General features: G+C 36.6%; 3 protein-coding genes across 6 annotated transcripts; 2 read left to right on the forward strand and 1 right to left on the reverse strand.

The window, feature by feature from the left end:
* Positions 1-978: 978 nt before the first annotated feature.
* LOC147537621 (uncharacterized) lies at positions 979-2,099 on the forward strand. The gene has a single exon (XM_086641660.1). The coding sequence runs from the start codon at positions 1,488-1,490 to the stop codon at positions 1,917-1,919; it is 432 nt and encodes a 143-aa protein (XP_086497786.1). The 5' UTR covers positions 979-1,487; the 3' UTR covers positions 1,920-2,099.
* A 7,964-nt stretch (positions 2,100-10,063) lies between these two features.
* Positions 10,064-13,980, forward strand: LOC147537622 (protein DETOXIFICATION 27-like). 4 transcript variants are annotated; one of them, XR_015225604.1, is made up of 9 exons: positions 10,064-10,511; positions 10,611-11,152; positions 11,564-11,650; positions 11,811-11,867; positions 12,100-12,338; positions 12,583-12,701; positions 12,790-12,876; positions 12,984-13,164; positions 13,604-13,710. XR_015225604.1 is itself a non-coding variant. In XM_086641659.1 (9 exons), exons 1-8 carry the CDS (start codon positions 10,245-10,247, stop codon positions 13,014-13,016), a joined length of 1,431 nt encoding a protein of 476 aa, XP_086497785.1. In that variant the 5' UTR covers positions 10,064-10,244; the 3' UTR covers positions 13,017-13,054; positions 13,604-13,980. The 4 variants fall into 4 exon arrangements, 2 of the variants coding, with proteins under 2 accessions (XP_086497785.1, XP_086497784.1); XM_086641659.1 differs by having other exon boundaries at positions 12,984-13,054; positions 13,604-13,980; XR_015225605.1 differs by having other exon boundaries at positions 12,484-12,701; positions 12,984-13,980.
* A 1,453-nt stretch (positions 13,981-15,433) lies between these two features.
* LOC147537623 (putative clathrin assembly protein At4g40080) lies at positions 15,434-17,359 on the reverse strand. Its single transcript, XM_086641661.1, has one exon. The coding sequence runs from the start codon at positions 17,190-17,192 to the stop codon at positions 16,071-16,073; it is 1,122 nt and encodes a 373-aa protein (XP_086497787.1). The 5' UTR covers positions 17,193-17,359; the 3' UTR covers positions 15,434-16,070.
* Positions 17,360-19,962: the final 2,603 nt, after the last annotated feature.

Genomic DNA, 19,962 nt, shown 5'->3' on the forward strand with positions numbered 1-19,962 from the left:
CTTTTTTGACCAACAACGCCATTTTCCTATCAAGTCACTCGTAAAACTAAGTCGATCACAACTTGACGTTTGACCTTGTTGGCTCTTCAGGCACCTTCTGTCTAACATGTTTAGGGGAGTTGTTGGCCCAGATATCCTAGACATCTTCTCCCGGAATATGAGGTTACAGGTACGATTCTCGGAGGAGGTGGAATCCATGACTACCGAATTTGGGTTATTAAAGGTATATGTTGAGATTTAGGCTCTATATTGTTAGACTTTATACCCCTTTAATTATTGATTTAACTTAGGCAACTAACATGCTTATCACATCTTAATGATGTATCAATGCTTTGTAATGACTAATGCAAATCATAGTCGATTTCCCAAGAAAAAAGCAAAAGAAAAAGACACATGTGTCGACTCAAGCAGTGGTCAGCCCATATTTTTGGGGTATATTTCATTTTTGCACTAATAATGTATGGGTAGGGTATCTGACCCATGTTAGGCAACCAATAGTTGGAAAATCTTAGTATTAGTTTACCAACAAGTAGGGTTGAGCAACGGCCGACTGCTGACCATTTAGAGTCTAGTCGAAGCTAAATTAACTAATGACGGTTTCTCTACATCGTAAAGTAAAGCGATCTATAAAAAAGCCTACCTACTACACACACCGACTTTGTTTGGTTTTGTTCTATTAAGTTTGTTTATCGGTCAAACCAAACTCAATTAAACAAGCCAAACAAAAGAAAAGTAAAACAAGGAATTAGATTTTACTTTTGCTTTTTGGTTTTCTTAACTATTAAATAGTTCCAATCTTCATTAACTTGAGGATTAAAGAAGTTGCATATATTTTGTGAAACCCAAATTAGTCGTGTCTTATTTTAAAACCTCTACTACATACATGATAAATTACCAAAATAAAAATATTGGCTTGGGCAAAAGAGCCAAGCTAGAAGATGATACAAGTCAAAATTTACTTGAGACATAAACGTAATTGACGGTCACAATTTTCGAGGTTGATTTCTGTTAATGTTTAGAATAGTTCTAGTTTTTGTAGTCTTTTCTATCACTTTTCGTTTTGGCATCACCCACCACGCTTGGGATTAAGTCAAGAATTCTAAACAGACTTGTTCACCTCAATCTCTTTTCTTTAACGAAAACTTCCACACGGATTACAAATTCTAGGTCTCAATTCGTAGTCGAGAATTTAATCTTTGATTAATTCATCTAGACAGCTAACCATAAAGTCTCTCTCACTCATCTGGATGTGTATATAATAATGTCTAACCCCAATATCATCATATTATGAATTATTTGATTTGTTAGCTGTCTTGTACTTCAATTTTACATTATTATTCTCATTACCCAATTCCCTTCTCCCCTTTCTATATAAATTCTTCTTCACTTGTTTCATTCAAACATCTCTCTTTTTCTCTCTAATTTTCTTCTCTTCTTTGATTTCTATACCTTAATTTCTCTCTCTAATTCTTCAACATCCAGACAAAATGAAGATGGGTATGGCTGGATTTGCAGTTTTCGTGATTTTGGGTATGTTGACTGGTTCTACAATTGCTCAGGCACCTGTACCAGCACCAACCGTTGCGCCACCAACACCAGTCCCAGCACCACCAACTCCTGCTCCAGCAGTTCCACCTCCATCTCCCATTCCAGCACCTACCTTAGCTCCCCCTGTTTCAGCTCCAGCTCCTTCCCCTAAATCATCTGGAACCCCCGCTACTTCTCCTTCTCCAGCAACCGGTGCCGTCTCACCAGCACTAGCACCAGGAGCTACTTCCCCATCAGTAAATTCACCAGCTGGATCACCATCAGGTAACCCACCACCCTCAGACAACTCTGCAATGGGAGGATCATTGAACAGAGTCACCGTTGCCGGAGTAGCCATTGTTGGTACCTTTGCTGGTGCTTTCTTGCTTTAGATTATTCATTGGTGGTAATTGTTTCAACAATACTTAGTCTATCATTTATGTGGTTGAACCATTAAGTCTGTATTTGTTTAGATTTTTTCCAGTCTTCTTTTCTGTGGAATTCATTTCATTGTTTATTTGAGGTTTTCATGTTAAGATATTATCAATAAATTCTCTTTTTCTTCCCTAAAATGCTTGGGTCTCTTTACACAATAGAGAAAGAGATGAAGGTTCAATCGGGTTGAACTATATGAAGAAGATAAATGCTGGGGAGGGTGGAAGTTTCAGACCTAACCCAGACCTCATCTGACGTGGCGCTCGTAGGATGAGAATTTGAGGTGGGGCTGGTTTCTTGTGTGGGTTCGAATCTTCTATTTCACCGAGTATACATTCCGGCCCCTACATTTTATTTTGATTTGGACGGTCGGACGTGATACATGGCAGCATAGATCAAAACAAAATCTGAACACCCAAATTGTCAAACACCTCTAATCGATCAAAATTGGCTCTCTTCCTTTAACCTGCACCAACTGAGTGAATAAGAAGTCTATTTTTTTGAGGAATCTACCATCTATTCTTCAAAATTTTAACACCCAAATTTCAGCTTGAAAATGGTGGATTCCTCACAAAAATCTGCTTTAGAGACAAAACTCTAAAATTTGGGTGTTGAGTTTTTGATTGTTTAGAGGACAGATTCCTCAAAATTGGGTTATTCTTCACTTGGTTGGTGAAGGTTAGAGAGAGACAATTTTGATCGAGACCATCGATCACGTTTTACGGTCCAGATCAAAACAAAATACAGGGACATGGATGTAAACGGAGAGAAATGGTGGGTTTAAACTCAAATCCACACAAGAACTCAACGCCACCTCAAATTCACATCCGACGTGTCGCGCCATGTTGGATGAGGTCTGGCGTAGCTCTAAAACTTCTGCCCCCACTATCGTAGTGACAAACTTAAGGTACGCCATTTCTTCGAGTCTGAGAGAAAAAAGGCCCTTCTTCTGAAAAAAGGAAAAATCCACCTTCAACCAGCATTGGTCCTACATTAGTTATGGGATTAAATTGAGATAATTCTCTTGAGCTCGTTTTGGAAATAAGAACTTTGAACAAAACATTAAAAAAAATTGGAAATAAGAAAGACCCTAGACCACTTGGTAGCCTAGACTACAACCGGGCCATGTAAAAATATCTATTGTCTACATAACACCCATCTTTTTTTCACGACTACTGTGCTATAAGCCTATATAGGGGTGGGAAACGGGTCGGGCTCAGGTACCCGTGGCCACCTCTAGTCCGGGCTTGGGCGTTTCGGGTACCATATATTAATGATAAATAATGAACAATTGATTTTCCTTACGGGTTCGGGCCATATTCAGATTTTTTTGCACAAAGCTCGCCATGGGTACTAGCCCACGACGGGCAGTATTGACATCTTCCTCAAAACACAGACTAAAGTAGTCTGAGGCAGAAAGATCAGCTACTATTTGAAAAACATCTAATGAAGAAGAGGTGCGAATATGATAACCAGCAAATTGATGATTTGGTTGTTTATCTTCAGAAGAATTGTCATTTATAGTCATGCCATCAAACTGTTTGGCAATTTTCTGACCAGTATTCTTTGATTTAGAGTATCGAAACTAGCATTTACTAGCTAGATGACCCCATCGATGACAGATACCACAAGGTATTGTACTGAAATCAAAATTCTCACCTGCAGAACAAGAATTACGAGTTTGGGAACCAGATGAGGATGGATTCGACTCAGTTGTAACAGATTTTAAAGGTTTATGTACAATTCAAGATCTGGTGTTTGTGAACCAGACATTTTATTCTTATATCTGTTATTCTGAGATCTTTTGGAAGAGAAATTGGAATAAAAAACAACATTATTTGAAACGTCCCTAGAATCAACATGATCAACAAGCCATTGTTCATGATGAAATAGACGAGATCGTAATTTAGCAAAGGAAATTCGATCAGTGGATCGATGATTCATAATAATAACAATTTGATAATATTTCTTATTCAATCCATTCAACGTATTACGTACAAGCTTCGAATCACTTACCTTGTCATTGATAGCATTAAGCGAATCAGCAACACTTATGATTTGACGAAGGTATTCAGCAATAGACAAATTTGATCTCTGAATTCTTTAAAGTTGATTTCGAAGCTGAGTCTTCTTGGCTTCAAATTCCTCAAGAAAAGTAAGCTCAAGATATCTACAAATTTCACGAGAGGTTTTCAATCCAAGTACATCAGATGAAATAGAGTGAGAGAAAGTAGCTTTGAGACATGATTTCACAAAGCTATCCTTCTTCCTCCAGATTAGATAATTAGGATTGGTGATTGTTTTATCATTAATAACAATTTGATGAGCAGGTTCTTCAATCAATCCATCAACATAACCGTATAAATCAGTGCTAATGAGAACAGTTTCAATCTGATCTTTCCTGATCAGAAAGTTTGATTCATCGAGTCTCTCTGCAACAAAATTAGATATATTTGAAATTGGAAGAAAAGAAGTTCAAGCAGATGAGAACACCTGAGAAGATGAAGGAAACGTCGAAGAAGATGGAGATTCCATGATTTTAATCGAAGATTTTAGATGAAGTTTTAGGTGTTTTGATCAAACCTAATGTGATAGGCTGATACCATGTAAGAAATGAAAGAGATAAAGTTTGATTGTATTCAATTGTCAATCAAAGAATTACAATCAGTTTACACCTTACTCTTATAGTCTTACAATAACGTTATACCATTGGCTACTTCACTATATGTTCTGATCGAGTCCATTGTTTTGCAAATCCAAGAATTTATTTCTGATCTGATTAACTGTAATTTGAAATATTAACCACTCTTAATGATATTTAGACTTAACTCTTTATTACACTTAGTTTACACCTTACTCTTATTGTCTTACAATAACGTTATACCATTGGCTAAATTCACTATATGTTGTGATCGAGTCTATTGTTTTGCAAATCCAAGAATTTTTTTCTGATCTTCTGCTGAACTTCAATATTGAAACTTTTACTACAAAACTTTCATATTCCAATTCTAGAACCATTTCAGGTTTATTGTTGGTGGCAATACACACTGCAGCTAAATTCACTATATGTTCATAATCTCAAACAAATTCTTAAAGAGTTTAGCGAGACTTCTGGTCAAATAATAAATTATGTGACATCAACCATTTTCTTCTCCAAAAATTCTCACCCTAAATTCAAGAGAATGATCATTCGTAACCTCAAAGTTCATCAATCTTCTTCTAACAATAAATACCTTGGGGCCAATCTCTTTATTCACAGAAATAAAAATCAAGCTTTCAAATCTCTCCTCACCCAAATCAAGAACAAACTGGCCAAGTGGCAAACCAATCTTCTCTCTCAAGCTGGTCGTTCCATAATCATTTCGACTATTGCAGCGGCCGTTCCCCGATACCAAATGCAGTGCTTTGTCATTCCTAAAGGCATTAGTAACAGCATCGAGTCTATTCAAAGGACTTTCTGGTGGGGAAAATCTAAAACCTTCCATACCATCAACTGGTCCACTATTTGCAAACCTCGCAAATTAGGTGGACTAGGTGATGAGACATGAAAATGTCCCATCTGAGTCTCTTAATTTGGACAAGTTAGTCTATCTAGGGTAGTTACTCTCATGAATTACTCCTTTTTCTACTCAGGTACCTTTTTCAGAATTATGTGTGCAAAACGGATAAAGGTCGGAGAAAATGCAGACTAGGGGTATTTTGGTCATTTTTTGATTCTGACTTCATGGTCAAGATTAGTTCTCAGATGGAAAGTAGAGTCCAAGACTAACCCGTAGGCGAAAACGGAAGTTAAATCGGAGTCCGGATGAGTAAAATAGAGCGAGTCAAAGTTCGGGACAAATTCAATGGACCAAAAGTCAAGAAGGACACGTGGCGCACATCCAGGAAGTTAAATCGAATGGACCGGAAAGAGAGCGGGCTACATTCTGTCAAGTTAAGCGGTACACCAAGCTATTTCCGGCCATCATCTTCTTCCTTCTTCTCTTCTCTGTTTCAAAAACGAAAGTTTCCATTAAAGAAACTTCTGAAAACCGAGACCGACTGTTAAATCGACTTGAAGATGAAGAAAAAAAGGAAAGAAGGAGAGGGAAACCGACTGATCTTCACCTATATAAAGAAGCAAAACCGTGGGAGAAGAGATATTTCTCCATCCACCATTAAAGCCGAGAGCTAGAGAGAGAGGGAAATTTTAAGTTTCTGTTTCTGTTCTTATTCTTCTTCTTCTAATACTTCTCTTTGTGAGAGAGAGAGAAGGTTAGAAAGAAAGAGTTAAGAGAGAGAGAGAGATACTGTAGAGAGAGAGAGAGATTTTATATTAATAAAACTGATTTTTTTTAAATCTCTTTATCTTCTTCTTTCTTTGTGCAGGGGCGTGGCCGAGATTTAGAAGGCCCGGTGCGAAACGATCATCGGGGCCCTATAGTATGATATCATCGAAACTGAAAAATTTCAAGTAAATAATAAATATTTTTTCAAGAAAAATATGATTGTTTTAAATATAACTAATGTCACTACATAAATATATTAATTGTCCAAAAAGCATCTGCGGCGCATTTTTTTACATATAATTTAGTAAAAAAAAATGTTTGAAATGTACACAACAACGAAGTTAGTATGTAAAAGACTAAAAAACCAAGTTAGTTAAACATGACCAAAAGTTTGGCTGTGCAAGGTTTGAACTAAAGATCTCACGTGTGTAGGGTAGATGTAATACCACTAAGCTACGAGGCCCTTTTTCTAAAAAATAACATTTAGTACTAAATATTGGTTACAATACCTTTACCATAAGTGGGGCCCTTTGGAAGAGGGGGGCCCTGTGCGCCGGCACCGGTGGCACCCCCTCTTCCACGCCTCTGCTTTGTGGTTCGGTTAGAGAGAGAAAGAGAGAGTTTAGATTATTGTTATAGAGAGAGAAAGAGAAAATTTAGAGTGAGAAAGAAGAAGAAAACAATAGAGAGAGAGAGAGAAAAATCAGTTGAGGAAAATAATTTTCCCACAGAGAAGTATTTTCCGAGAAGACGAGAAAACTATTTTCCCTAAGGGTCTGTTTGGATGCACAGAGTGAACTTTCGTGAAAAAAGGTGTTTTCTTCTCCGATTCTTTTCCTTTCTTTAATGTTATTATTTTTCTTCTCTTTAACCATTATTATGCTCTCATCCATCATTTGTTATACTTATGTTTGATGTTTCATATTTAGGCTTTAGGTCTTCAATGTTTCATGCTTACGTTTGATATCTAATAGTTAGAGTACCCGTGATTTTACGTATCGAAATTGAAAGTTTTAAAGTAAGTGTTCTGAAAAGTAAAAATCATCCGAGGTTGGATATTCTTCCTTGAGTTATATAATAAGAAGATCTGAATTGCATAAGTTAGATGTCATATTTGCGAAAGTGGATCCTGAAACCCTAGATTCTCCTTTCTCATAAGTTTCCCGATTATCAACTTTTATTGTTTCTGTTTTAGTTATTTCACTTTAAAACAATCTTTAAAAGAGAAATTACCATAGATACAAGTCTTAGAATAGATTATACTTAGTCCCTGAGGATTCGATCCTGGTCTTATCAGGTTTTACTACTTGACACCCGTATACTTGCGAGTGTATCCTTTTTGGACACATCACTAGAGCTTCGTCTTCCCTCCCTTGATAATCAAGCTTTCCTTAACAAACTTAACTGGTTGATTCTCATTAATCTTAAAGCCATCTGGGTTCAAGTTCTCAAAAGTAAATATTTCCCCAAATTTCATAAACCAACGCCTCCCAAAGTCAATCACTCGTGGCCTTGGAAATCTATCAGCAAACAGTTTAGCCAGGTGGAGGGATTCATCTTCTGGGATATTAATAATGGTAATCAAGTCAATATCTGGCAGGACTACTGGATCCCCAATCATCCCCCTCCACTCAACAATCATAGTGGGTTGCCTAACTTTATCACTAATAATTCTTGGAATATAAATTTGATTAAAAATTATTTTGATAGTGATATTTGCAGGGCGTTGTTAGCATAAATTTGCATATAGGCAAGGATGATACGGCAAAATGGACGCGCTCACAAAATCGGGTAATTTCACAATTAAATCCATGTATAACTATCTTAGAACAGGTAGCTCGGAACCGATGCATGACCAAAATGATTGGTTATTTATTTGGAACATGAACACGATACCTCGTATTAAACTATTCCTATGAAAATGCTGCACAAACAATCTACCAGTGAAAGACAAACTTGGTAAGTATATCGGAAACTCGTACTCTTGCATTAATTGTAATGAAAATGAAACTCTAGACCATGTGATGTTACACTGCAACTACGCGAGAGCGATTTGGTTCACCTTTCATGTTAGAACAGAACAATTACAAACAGTTAGCATGTGGATGAAACAATGGAAGGACCTCGATGAGGTCACAATAAATTTATATGCAAAAATATTATGGTTTATATGGAAAGCCAGGTGCGAAAACTGCTTTACGGACAAGAAACAAACCCCTCTCCAAGTGGTAGCAAGGATAAACAACACCTCCACTACGCCTCTTAAACTTGATTCGTTAATCATTAATAAATGCAGGAAAAACCAAAGCAACACAACTGGAGCCCTCCATCGACACCATACCTTAAAGTCAACGTAGACGCTTCTTTCACAACACTTTCTGAACCAGCAAGAATTGGGTGTATTATACATGATGCAGAAACAAACTTCATCGTAGCAGCAGCAGACTCAGTTAGAGGTCAAAATGCCGAAGAATGTGAAAGTCTAGCAATACACAACAACATATTATGGGCTATTGATGTGTATCCAATATGTGCATATAGAAAGCGACAATCTCAATCTAGTGCAATACATAAATGGCAAAAGCGATGGTTTATACTGGCAGTCCAAAAAAGTTATAGAACAAACTCTAGCTCTCAAGGATCAGTTCACTGACATAGTTTTTTCCTACACTCCCAGGGAATGCAATACCAAAGCTGACGCTCTAGCTACATGGGGAAGAAACCATGGTCAGAAAAAAATCTTGAATGTAATCCCCCTTTTATTTCTGTTTTAAGTTAGCTTTGTATGGACGGTTCTGGTTTTGGCTGGCTTTAATATTATTCTAGTTCATAAAAAAAGAAAAAAAAAAATTTGTACCACGGGATTTCTTTGGTTTCTCTAAAGCAGTGAGGAAAACGTGAGGACTGAGGACATCTAAAAAAATGAGTTAATTCCTATTTGGCCCCCTACTTTGTGACCAGCTTCCTTTATGGCCCCTTATTTTCTGTAAATTCAAATATGACCCCCTTTTTTTAAGTTAATGCCCTAACTACCCTTCTTTTAAATCTTTTCAAAATTAAAATTAAAATCTTAATTCCGCCTCATGTTCATCTCCACCACACATCTCTCCCCACGTCACCTCTCTTCCCAACTCACCTCTCTTCCCAACTCACCTCTCTTCCCAACTCACCTCTCTTCCCAACTCACCTCCCTCTCTCTCCAACTCACCCCTTTCTCTCTCCAACTCACCTTCATCTTCTCCGATTAAAGTGGTCGGCCGGAATAGGCGACCTTCAAAAAAAAAAAAATTTCTCTTATCTCTCTTTCTCTCTAAAAACTCCGGCGAAGGGGGTTTTCCTTCGCCGGAGTCGGTCTGTTCTTGAACAGACCTTGAAGGTCTGCTCGTGAACAGACCAGATCTGGTCTGCTCGTGAACAGATCTGTTCTGTTCACGACCGACCTTCAAAGGTCTGTTCGTGAACAGACCGACTCCGGCGAAGGAAAACCCCCTTCGCCGGAGTTTTTAGAGAGAGATGAGAGAATTTTTTATTTTTTTTAAGGTCGCCGGCCGGAAAATTTTCCGGCCGGCGACTTTAATCGGAGAAGATGAAGGTGAGTTGGAGATAGAGGGGTGAGTTGGAGAGAGAGAGAGAGAGGTGACGTGGAGAGAGATATGTGGTTGAGAGAGAAATGAGGTGGAATTAATGTTTTATTTTCAATTTTGAACAACTATTTAAAGGAAGGGTAGTTAGGACAATTACATAAAAAAAAAGGGACCATATTTGAATTTACAGAAAATAAGGGGCCATAAAGGAAGCTGGTCACAAAGTAGGGGGCAAATAGGAATTAACTCAAAAAAATTCAAATAAAAATCAAACAAAATCAAGAAGAAAATGAGAACGTGGCCCTAATCATGCGGAATTAATATTATTATTTTTTTGTCAAGTTGAGTTATCAAAGTTTCTTCGATCTTGCAACAACTAAAAGTTTTTTCGATCTGTGGAAACTCAGTATAGTTATCATCTGTTAAAAAAATGGGGGTACCAGAAGCAGCTAAATATCCTCTGTTAAAAATGTCTGCAATAGAAGGAGAAGACAATGATGGTTGTAATCTACTTGAAAATCTATGGACAGAATCCAAGAAAATTTGGCAAATTTCAGGTCCTGCAATTTTCAGTCGTGTTTCTATGTATTCATTAACAGTCATAACTCAAGCTTTTGCTGGTCATTTGGGGGATCTTGAAATGGTTGCCATATCAATTGCTTGTATAGTTATCATTTCCATCAGTTTTGGGTTCTTGGTAAGATACCCATTTCTCCAATTTCTGTAATTTTCAACCCTTGATTCATTCTTGATCCTTGACCTAACTCTGATTTCATTTTCTTACTGTTTTTACTAGCTAGGAGTTGCAAGTGCATTAGAAACCTTATGTGGTCAAGCTTATGGAGCAAAACAATATCATTTGATGGGTATTTATTTACAAAGATCATGGATTGTTTTATTCTTTTTTGCTGTTTTATTATTACCCATGTTCATATTTGCAACTCCATTACTGAAATTAATTGGACATAGTGAAGAAGTTGCTGAAAAAGCTGGATTAGTTTCGATTTGGTTGATTCCTCTTCATTTTTCATTTGCATTTCAATTCCCATTACAGAGATTTTTACAGTGTCAGCTTAAGACTGCTGTTACTGCTTGGATTTCTGGGTTAGCTCTTGCACTTCATGTGATTGTTAGTTGGTTTTTTGTTTATAAACTCAAAGTTGGACTCATTGGGACTGCTCTTACTTTGAATTTTTCGTGGTGGATTACGGTTTTCGGAATGTTTTGTTATATGGTTTTTGGTGGGTGTTCTCTTTCTTGGAATGGGTTTTCTATGGAAGCCTTTTCTGGACTTTGGGATTTTTTCAAATTGTCAACTGCTTCTGGGGTCATGTTAGGGTATGCATTCTCTCACTCTCTCTCTCTCACACACATATACACACACACAAACATATTATAGAATTCATCTTTCTGCATAATTGTCCAAATCAGAGGCACCTTAGCTTAGAATGTCACAAATGCCATTTCTTACTACATTTCAATATTACTAACTTCTGGGTACTACATGATTATTTTCGACCGTCATTTGATTTTAAGCCATTATGATCTTGTGCTACATAATAAAAGAAAGATTTTGGGGTTGGGGTGTCGGATGATCTTAATGTTTGCTAATTACACATTGGCTACTATTGAAACTTTAGAAAAACAGGAAATACCCACTACTTTATTTCAATTGTATGAGCCATCTCTAATGAGTTACATTTCAGCAATTGATAATCATGGACTGAACTTTTGTTTTCGTGATTGAAGCTTGGAGAACTGGTACTATAGACTATTGATCATAACATCCGGAAGTTTAACTAGTAGCCGAGTTGAAGTTGATGCCCTCTCCATATGGTTAGTTAACTCCTTGTGTATGTCTAATTTCATTCTTGGTTTAATATTCGAGTTTTTTTAACACTACTACTGATAAAAAGATAATCTTTGTTATTCATTCACATTTTTTCGTATCTTATGTTTATAAATATGCTGATGAATGTGATCCTAAATTGGACAGTATAACGATATATGGTTGGGAGTCAATGATCACGCTTGGGTTCTTCGCAGCATCCGGGTACGCCCTTAACTTTTAAATGCACCAAAGTTCTACAGTATCTAGTGAGAGAGGGTACAAATTTGGCTACTTCCTTAGATGTTATTCATCATTTTGTCTCTTCACTACTTTACTCTTTCGTCTTGTGGCTCATTGACGTGCATAGCTTTTTTTTTTCTTTTTCTGCACTGGTAAGGGCTAATCAAGAAACACAGGACCTTTTAAATCATATTTTCTTCATACTCCAATTCAGGGTACGAGTAGCCTGCGAACTAGGAGCAGGAAATGCAAAAGGTGCCAAATTTGCAACCAAGGTGTCTGTTTTAACCTCCCTTGTCGTAGGCTTCTTCTTCTGGGTCATTATCATGGCGTTTAGTAAGAATTTAGCTATGATCTTCACCGCTAACACAATCGTGGTGGAAGCTGTAAATAAACTTGGAGTTCTACTGGCCTTGACCATTCTTCTCAACTGCATCCAACCAGTTCTCTCTGGTGAGACTTGAAACCTTCTTATACATATATATATATATATATATATATATATATATAGATATAGATAATAAAAAGCATACATTTGAGAAGTATACTGTGCCCAAACCTTATGCCCGACCTGTTTTACAAACTGTCTGATCGCTAGGCATATATAGTGTATTGGCTTGAATCTCGGGAACAAGTTATGTGGGCACAGCAGAACCGTTCCATTGCCTCACATATTAAATATCTGTGTTCTCCTAAGGGGTGGCTGTTGGATGTGGATGGCAATCCGTCGTGGCATACATAAACATCATTTGCTACTATATCATCGGTGTACCTCTTGGAGTTCTAATGGGATGGATACTTCATTTGGGTTTTAAGGTGTGCTCTAAACTTCCCATTCTCTTCGACGATTTCTCTGGTTACTTAAGCATATACTAAAATTCTGTTTTAAATCTATATTTTACAGGGTTTGTGGGCTGGATTGCTTACTGGAACTATTGTACAAACTCTTGTATTAATATTCATCACAATCAAATGTGATTGGGAAAAAGAGGTAAGCGATTATAGAAGTATTTTTGCGTATTTCGACTTCTGGTACCCACTCTGTGCCTACTCTTATGATAGTAGAACGTTTCCCTTCTTTTATAATTTTACTCACAGGCACGCGAAACCAGACATATGTGGGAAATTTGAAACAGGCCAACCAACGGCGAGTTAGACCGATCTGAAAGGTGCAATTAGATTGATCTCTGTTGGTGCTCCATCACAGTTGTAAAATGCTTGTACATTCAGGGCGTATCCCCACCCCATTCATGTCTTTGACCGTCATTTTTAAATATTTGTGAGTAGAGGTTTTTAGAATGTTATAATGTTTGTGATAATAACATATAGTGTTCAAAGAAAACCTCTACTCAGTGGCACGACCTACAGAACATATCAAGAACAGATTTGAACCCGAGCTCTTTGCTCATCTAAGCTGACCTTTGTTCGTGACTAGGCTTACCGATCTAAGACTTCATATCCGAAACCTCCAAGGCCTTCCAAGGTTTTTTTATCCGATCACTTGATCCATTGACCCTGGTCTTTTAGCATTAAATTCTTCATTGACAAGGTGTAGAGGTTCATATTGAAACCTGCCCACCGTTTGTAATTAGTTCCATTTCCAGAGATTAAATTTGTGGCATCTTTATCATCTTCCAAGCATAAATAGATAATTGTATTTCTCTCTCTCCATACCAAGGAGGCTTTCGTTGTTCTACATGTGTTTTCTCGTGTTGTAGGGTTTGAAATCCCTGCGATGATTTTCACTCTTTGGGTAAGCTCCAGCCTCCGGATACGACATTTGGAGATTTCTTTTGTGTGACGGTCATCCGGTGTAACAAATCTCTGTCCTTCCAAATGGCTGATCCTTATTTTGTTCATATGAGATCGGTAGCTCACTCAAAGATGCACTTATTTCATTCTGGTAGGTACATCTTCACAATTATCTACGGGTTACCTCTTTAAAGGATATCAGTTGAAATTTATGGGGATCCCGAGCACTATCCATCATGTTATTCTTCTCATAGACGTGTTAGGCACAGCGGTGTCACCACCATAACTAATTTTGTAATTGAAGCCTGCTTGATTGATGAATATAAGCTTTTTTAGTTGTCAAGGGTCGTTGCCTTATTTTATGTATGTCTACGTCTCTTATTTCTTTGCTTATGTTCGAAAATAATCTTGTGTTAAGGTTCTGCGAAACTGAACCTTCTTGCCCTTGTACTTTGATGTTTAATTCTGACCCTTAACAAACATCCTGAGCTCCAAAACTCTTGATCAAGCCCTTAACTCTAGCTGAAGGCTTTGTTCCGACCTAGAAAGACTCTAGAATTGATAATACTAAAGACATCCTTATCGATGAATGATAATTCTGGCTACCAAACTTTGTCATTGATATATAGTGTTGCTCGTGCCTGCGGGGCAGGCTTTATGTCTGGCAGAGCAGGGCTTTGTGGTTGACATGCAGCTTGTTGCTAGCAGAGCAGGGCTTTGGGCTTCGCAGATTAGGGTTCAAGGTGCCTGGATACTCTTACTCATGTCAGAGCTCAAGTGGCATAGCAGATTAGGGTTCAAGGTGCCTGGATACTCTTACTCATGTCAGAGCTCAAGTGGCATAGCTCTGTCAGATCCACCTCCCTGGTGGCTTCGACTAGGTCTGTTATCATGTGGTCTAGGTCAATCTTTTTTCATCTTGACTTGATCATAGTTGGCTAACGTTTGACCCAACAATATTGGTTATGTTTTTGTTGGTGAACATGATTTTGGAGGAGAAGATATGATAATAACAAACATTATGGTAATTACCAACTCAAAGCTTAAAATTGGAGGGACCCTTACCCTAAATTACATAAGAAGAAGATGAGAAAATCAATTTTTCTAACCCTTTGTCCAACACAAACATTTAGATTTTCCATCACAATTTTTTTTTTCTAGCAAAAAAAAGCATACGCCACACCCAAATATTTCTTACGTAAACAAAAGGTCCTCCCTGAATTCTATTTTTCGTTTTTTTTTGTTGAAAAGAATTCTATGTTTAGTTGAAAAAACAAGAACTCCTAAAAGCATTAACCTACATTCACATTTTTACCCAGGAGAGAGAAAAAAAAAATTGTTGATGCTAAATTAAGGTAAAAGACATAATAAACAATAAACACAACAATGACCACAAATACCTAGTAATAATGCAAAAGCAAGCAAGAAATCACCAAATAACATAACAAGGAATGAAAAGACACTCTTTTAACATAAAAAAAAAAAGGAATGAAAAGAAACGATAAAGAAAAGACGTAATAAACATAAGGATGAGTAGAAATATGTCCTAATCAATGCCCAAGCAAGCAACAAACCACAAAATAATAAATTAAGAAAGATAAGACATCTTGGCGTTCTATATCATACTCCATATAAATTTATTATCTTGGTTTTCAATGAGCCAGTATACGGAATTTTAGTCAAATTATTGTATTCTCTTCCACACTTAAGAAGTTCTGCATTATCACTTTGACGATCATAATATATCCTCAAGATACACTCGATGTAATTTATAAGTCTCAACATTAACGCTTTAGAACACTTATCAACAATTCAACGTGTTCTATGAGTATATAAGTCATGTAATGCAACAGATCCTCCGAATCTTGACACTATCCATATCATCGGCCACTTGAAAACAAAAAGTTTCATAGCTAGCCAATATTGTTTTACAAGTGGGTGAAAAATTCACCAATAAATCGATAAAATCCAAATTACATGTATAACCTCGTAGAGGTTATTGAGGATGGCCCTATAAAACCATTTTTTGTGAATTTTATTTTTTCTTTCAGGGTAGAGTTTTACCATTGCATGAATAGTTTTTTTTTTAATGAAATATTGCATGAATAGTTAAAGAAATATTTACACATATACCTAGAAGACCAAAACTCTAGGAAAACTGTAAAAGAAAGAGAAGTTTTCACCCACTACATCATCGCTTTCCACTAAAAAGTGATAAAATTACTTTCTTGATAGTTCCAATGTTTGCCTCTTTGCCTGTACCGTAAATAAGACAACTGACATTTTAGAAGGAAGAATTATTGAAATCCACACTTTTTCATAATACACATTACTGAAATCCCACTAAATATCTCTTGTACCACGAAGTCACCAAGGAACTATACGTATCACTTTTGCCCACTAAAACAGGAACCCTAATATGTCTATCAAAAATCAAAACAATGATCCGGATTCAACAATAGGAAGAAGAGCCCGATTCAAATCAAATCTAGCTGAAGAAAATCGGACTGAGTTATCCGATTCAACCATCATAACTCTTTCACCAAAACGAGCTGACTCACTACCCTTTTCTCTTCTCAACATAATCATCATCTTCCCATTTCCATATTCTTCTTTCCTCCCCTTTTCAATCTTCTCTTTTAATTCATCAATTAAATCCCAAACTAAATCTTGTTTTGATCCCTTTCTATTCAAGAACAATAACAAAACTTTTTCTTTACAAATCTCTAATCTCTTCAAAACACAAACTAATTCAACTGAATCAACAAAACTAAAATTACCCATTCTTTCTCTAACTTCATTAAATCTAACCCATACTTTCTTTTGACCTAAATTATAATCTTCATTAACCAAAATCATCACTTCATTAATCAACATATTCTTCCCAAAATTCAATAACTCTGTTGCTTTACAAATCTCTTCTATTAATCCAACTAAAACATCTAATTCTTTCAATAAATCTCCATTCAAAAGTGAAGATACTTTCTCTTCTTCTTCCTTTAACTCTGAAATCTCTTTCTCATAACTAGTTTTCGATTTCGGTTTCGAATTCCAAGAAGATAGAAAATACCCATGATTTCTTGAAGTTAGTAATTGATATTCAAGAACTCTAGCATACCAACGAACAAAAGAAGATAATTCCCAAGTTTCAGGGCTTGAATTATCACGAAACATAGAGAGATTAAGATAATTTCTTCCACCTGTGTTTGGGTAAATTGAGAGTTGATCTAAAAGAATAAAAGAACCTTTCTTGATTATACTATGGATTGTGATTAAACATTTGATTGCTACATAAGAGTTATGGGTATTATGGAGACGAAACATGAGAGCTTCAATACAAACAGAGGCGGTGGCGCGAGAGCTTTGACCACCGAGGGAGAGGACGGCGGCGATGTGGTGGTTGTCTGGTGGTGTTGATGGGTTGTGGGTGGTGGCACGGAGGATTGCAAGGTGAAGAGGTGAAATACTTGGTTTGGAAAAGAGTGTTGCTTTGCTTATTGATGCTTTGTCTTTGAGAATACCAACCAAGTCTCTGAATGTCCTTCTTGGTGCCATTGTTTGAAGAGAGAGAGACAGAGAAGAGAGAGAGAAAGAATGAATGAATATTGGAAGATGTAAACCAGAAGATTATAGATTAAGGCAAAAAATAGATAGTTGTTATAAGTTGGTGGATACTCAATAATTTAGATGGGAAATTTAGATGAGAAATTAGAAGCATTTGACCGAGTAATCCGACTGTCTATGTTTCAAAAGGCAACTTCTAAGATATTTTGGAGCACGTGGGGAGAAAATCGTGGTGGTTAATCGGCAACTATTTTGGTGGGGAAGGTTAATTTTTTTGATAAGGTCTTTGGCGAAGGAAGAGAATTACTTAGTAGAGGAATGCATTAGGAAGGGATAGCAGTCTTTTTAGTATAGGGGATACATCTTTCTTGTTCCCAAAATAGCAAAATATCTCAAAAATTATTGGGTAAAAAAACATCTCCCACCCATAAAACAGTATTGATCAAAAAGAGATGAAAATCCTAAACTCTAATTGATTATCATGACACTCATCTCCGTTAAGAAAATAAGGGATTCATACCTCTTGTTGGTTTGATTGATTTCCTAGATTACGTAACTTACACAAAAGAAGTTTCGGCTTAGCATAAAAAAATTCGTAAATGAAAATAGTGAAATTTTCAACTAATACCACTGAAAGTGTAACAAATTTTGTCCACGACAAATTAAATATTACGTATTTTCTTAAAGAATGGTTGAAAAAATAAATCAATTTCATCCGCTTTGGTCGAAATTTGTGGTTTTTTTTCATTATACCCGACCTAAAACCTTAAAAATGTTTGTTCAACCATAGAGAAAGACAAAATAAGAATTTTTCGACCGGAGACATTTTATCTTCATTATATATGTGTCAATGCCTCCGTTTAAGTCGATGCATTTGTTTAAGTTGATGTCTTCGTTTAAGTCGAATGACTCTTCTTTCTTTGATGTTGGTTGCCTCCTTCATCAATGGTGGTCATCCTTGAGATCTTGAGGCATCATTTAGAGCTTGTAACTAAGACAATAATGATAGTAGGCCTTTGTATTTTGTAGTGTTTGTTATGTTAATGGTGATGTTGATTATAGCGACCGATATTAGGGTTGAGTGTTTATGTCAATTTTTTTTTACAAAATAGAATGAAGTATTAAATATTGTTACTTTTTATTCAAAATCCTTATATTTTAGAGTTATTTATTAAGTGATTATTATAACGCTCTCCTTAAACCAATTTGGTATAGGAAGAGCAAAGTACATAAATTGACCCTTAATTAGAGTAATGGAAAGAAACTAACATATTTTACAATTACTAGATGACACTTAATTTAAAGGTCGTCCTTTTGGGATATAAAGAAAATTCTCTACAGTATAAAGATTTTAATTAACTTGATTTGATGTAGGGGTATATTTCATTTTGGGTCCAAAAGTTGACTTTTTTTTAATTTCTCCCTCCTAATCTTCATCTCCTTCCCTCTTCCTCTCTCTCATGTTATCCTTTCTTCTATCCTTCTCTCTCTCCTGATTCTATCTCTATCTCTCTCATGTTGATTATCTTTTTCTCTCTCACTGTCACCCATTTTATCTCTCTTTCTCGGTCTATCTCTCTTTCTCGGTCTATCTCTCTAATCTCACACTATGGTGGTCATTGTTTCTCTCTCTCTCTCTCCCTCCCTCAATGTTCTCCCTCTCTCTCGGCCTCTCAGTTTCTAGCCATTACTTTGTTCTTGAGCCGAAGAGATTGACAAAGCTTCAGTACATAACAGTGTGAGAGATAGAAAGACAAAAATTTTACTGTTGTACTTAATCAATTCTTTATTTTCAGGAACTGATCTAGTCTGTTCTTCAACAGATCGGAACTCCGGCGAAGGGAAACCCCTTCGCCGGAGTTTCGAGAGAGAGAGAGAGAGTGAATTTTTTTTCCGGTCGCCAGCCGGAAAATTTTTCGGCCGGCGACTTGGTCGGAAAAGACATAGTGGTGGGGAGAGAGAGAGGTGAGGTGGAGAGAGAGAGAGAGGTGAGGTGGAGAGAGAGAGAGAGAGAGAGGTGAGGTGGAGAGTTTTTATTTTAATTTTTATTTCCCTCTAACACTTTACAAAATAAAATTGTCAAACAAAATTGACTAATTTTTGACCAAGTTTTCACACTCCGAAAAATATTTAGCTTTCCCCAAAGCGCTGACCAATTTAAATTGATGTGAATTTAAAGAAACCAAATACTTGCAGAGACATTTGGGAATTTGAGAATGTATCTTTGAACCCCAAAGAAAATGGGTTGTTAAACTAAACCAACATGTTGCAGAAAACATCATCAAATGGCTTGTTAAAGCTTTGAAAAAAAATGGCTTCTTAAAGAGCGATGACGGTTTTGTACCCATGTCACACACTCTTTGAAAAGATCTGAGACAATTACCAGAAACCATGAAGGGAATGTCCTATAATCAGAACAACACTATGAGAAAAGACAATTAGAAGAAGTATCATAATAACATAGACACCCCTTGATTGTACAATGCAGATCTAATCCGAACGAATACATCTGGAAATGGTCCATTAGAAACTCAAGATTCCCGTACAGATGAACTCCCATCTCAGCGATATGGAACTAAGGTGTATGAGTACGAGTTGCAAGAACCGCATGAAAAGAAGGGAGAAATACCAGTAGTAAATCTATTTTGCTTGCTATGGGGTCCTTAACCATTTCTTATTAAAGTTGAAAATGCTGAAGAAGGTTTATCTATCATTATCTTCAACTTTTGTCACCTGATGTTCGAGGATAAACTCGACAAGC

The sequence above is a fragment of the Eschscholzia californica genome, unplaced genomic scaffold (assembly GCF_041429995.1).
Source record: "Eschscholzia californica isolate CP2 unplaced genomic scaffold, dmEscCali1.0.p SCAF_5, whole genome shotgun sequence".
Classification (NCBI taxonomy): Eukaryota; Viridiplantae; Streptophyta; class Magnoliopsida; order Ranunculales; family Papaveraceae; genus Eschscholzia; species Eschscholzia californica.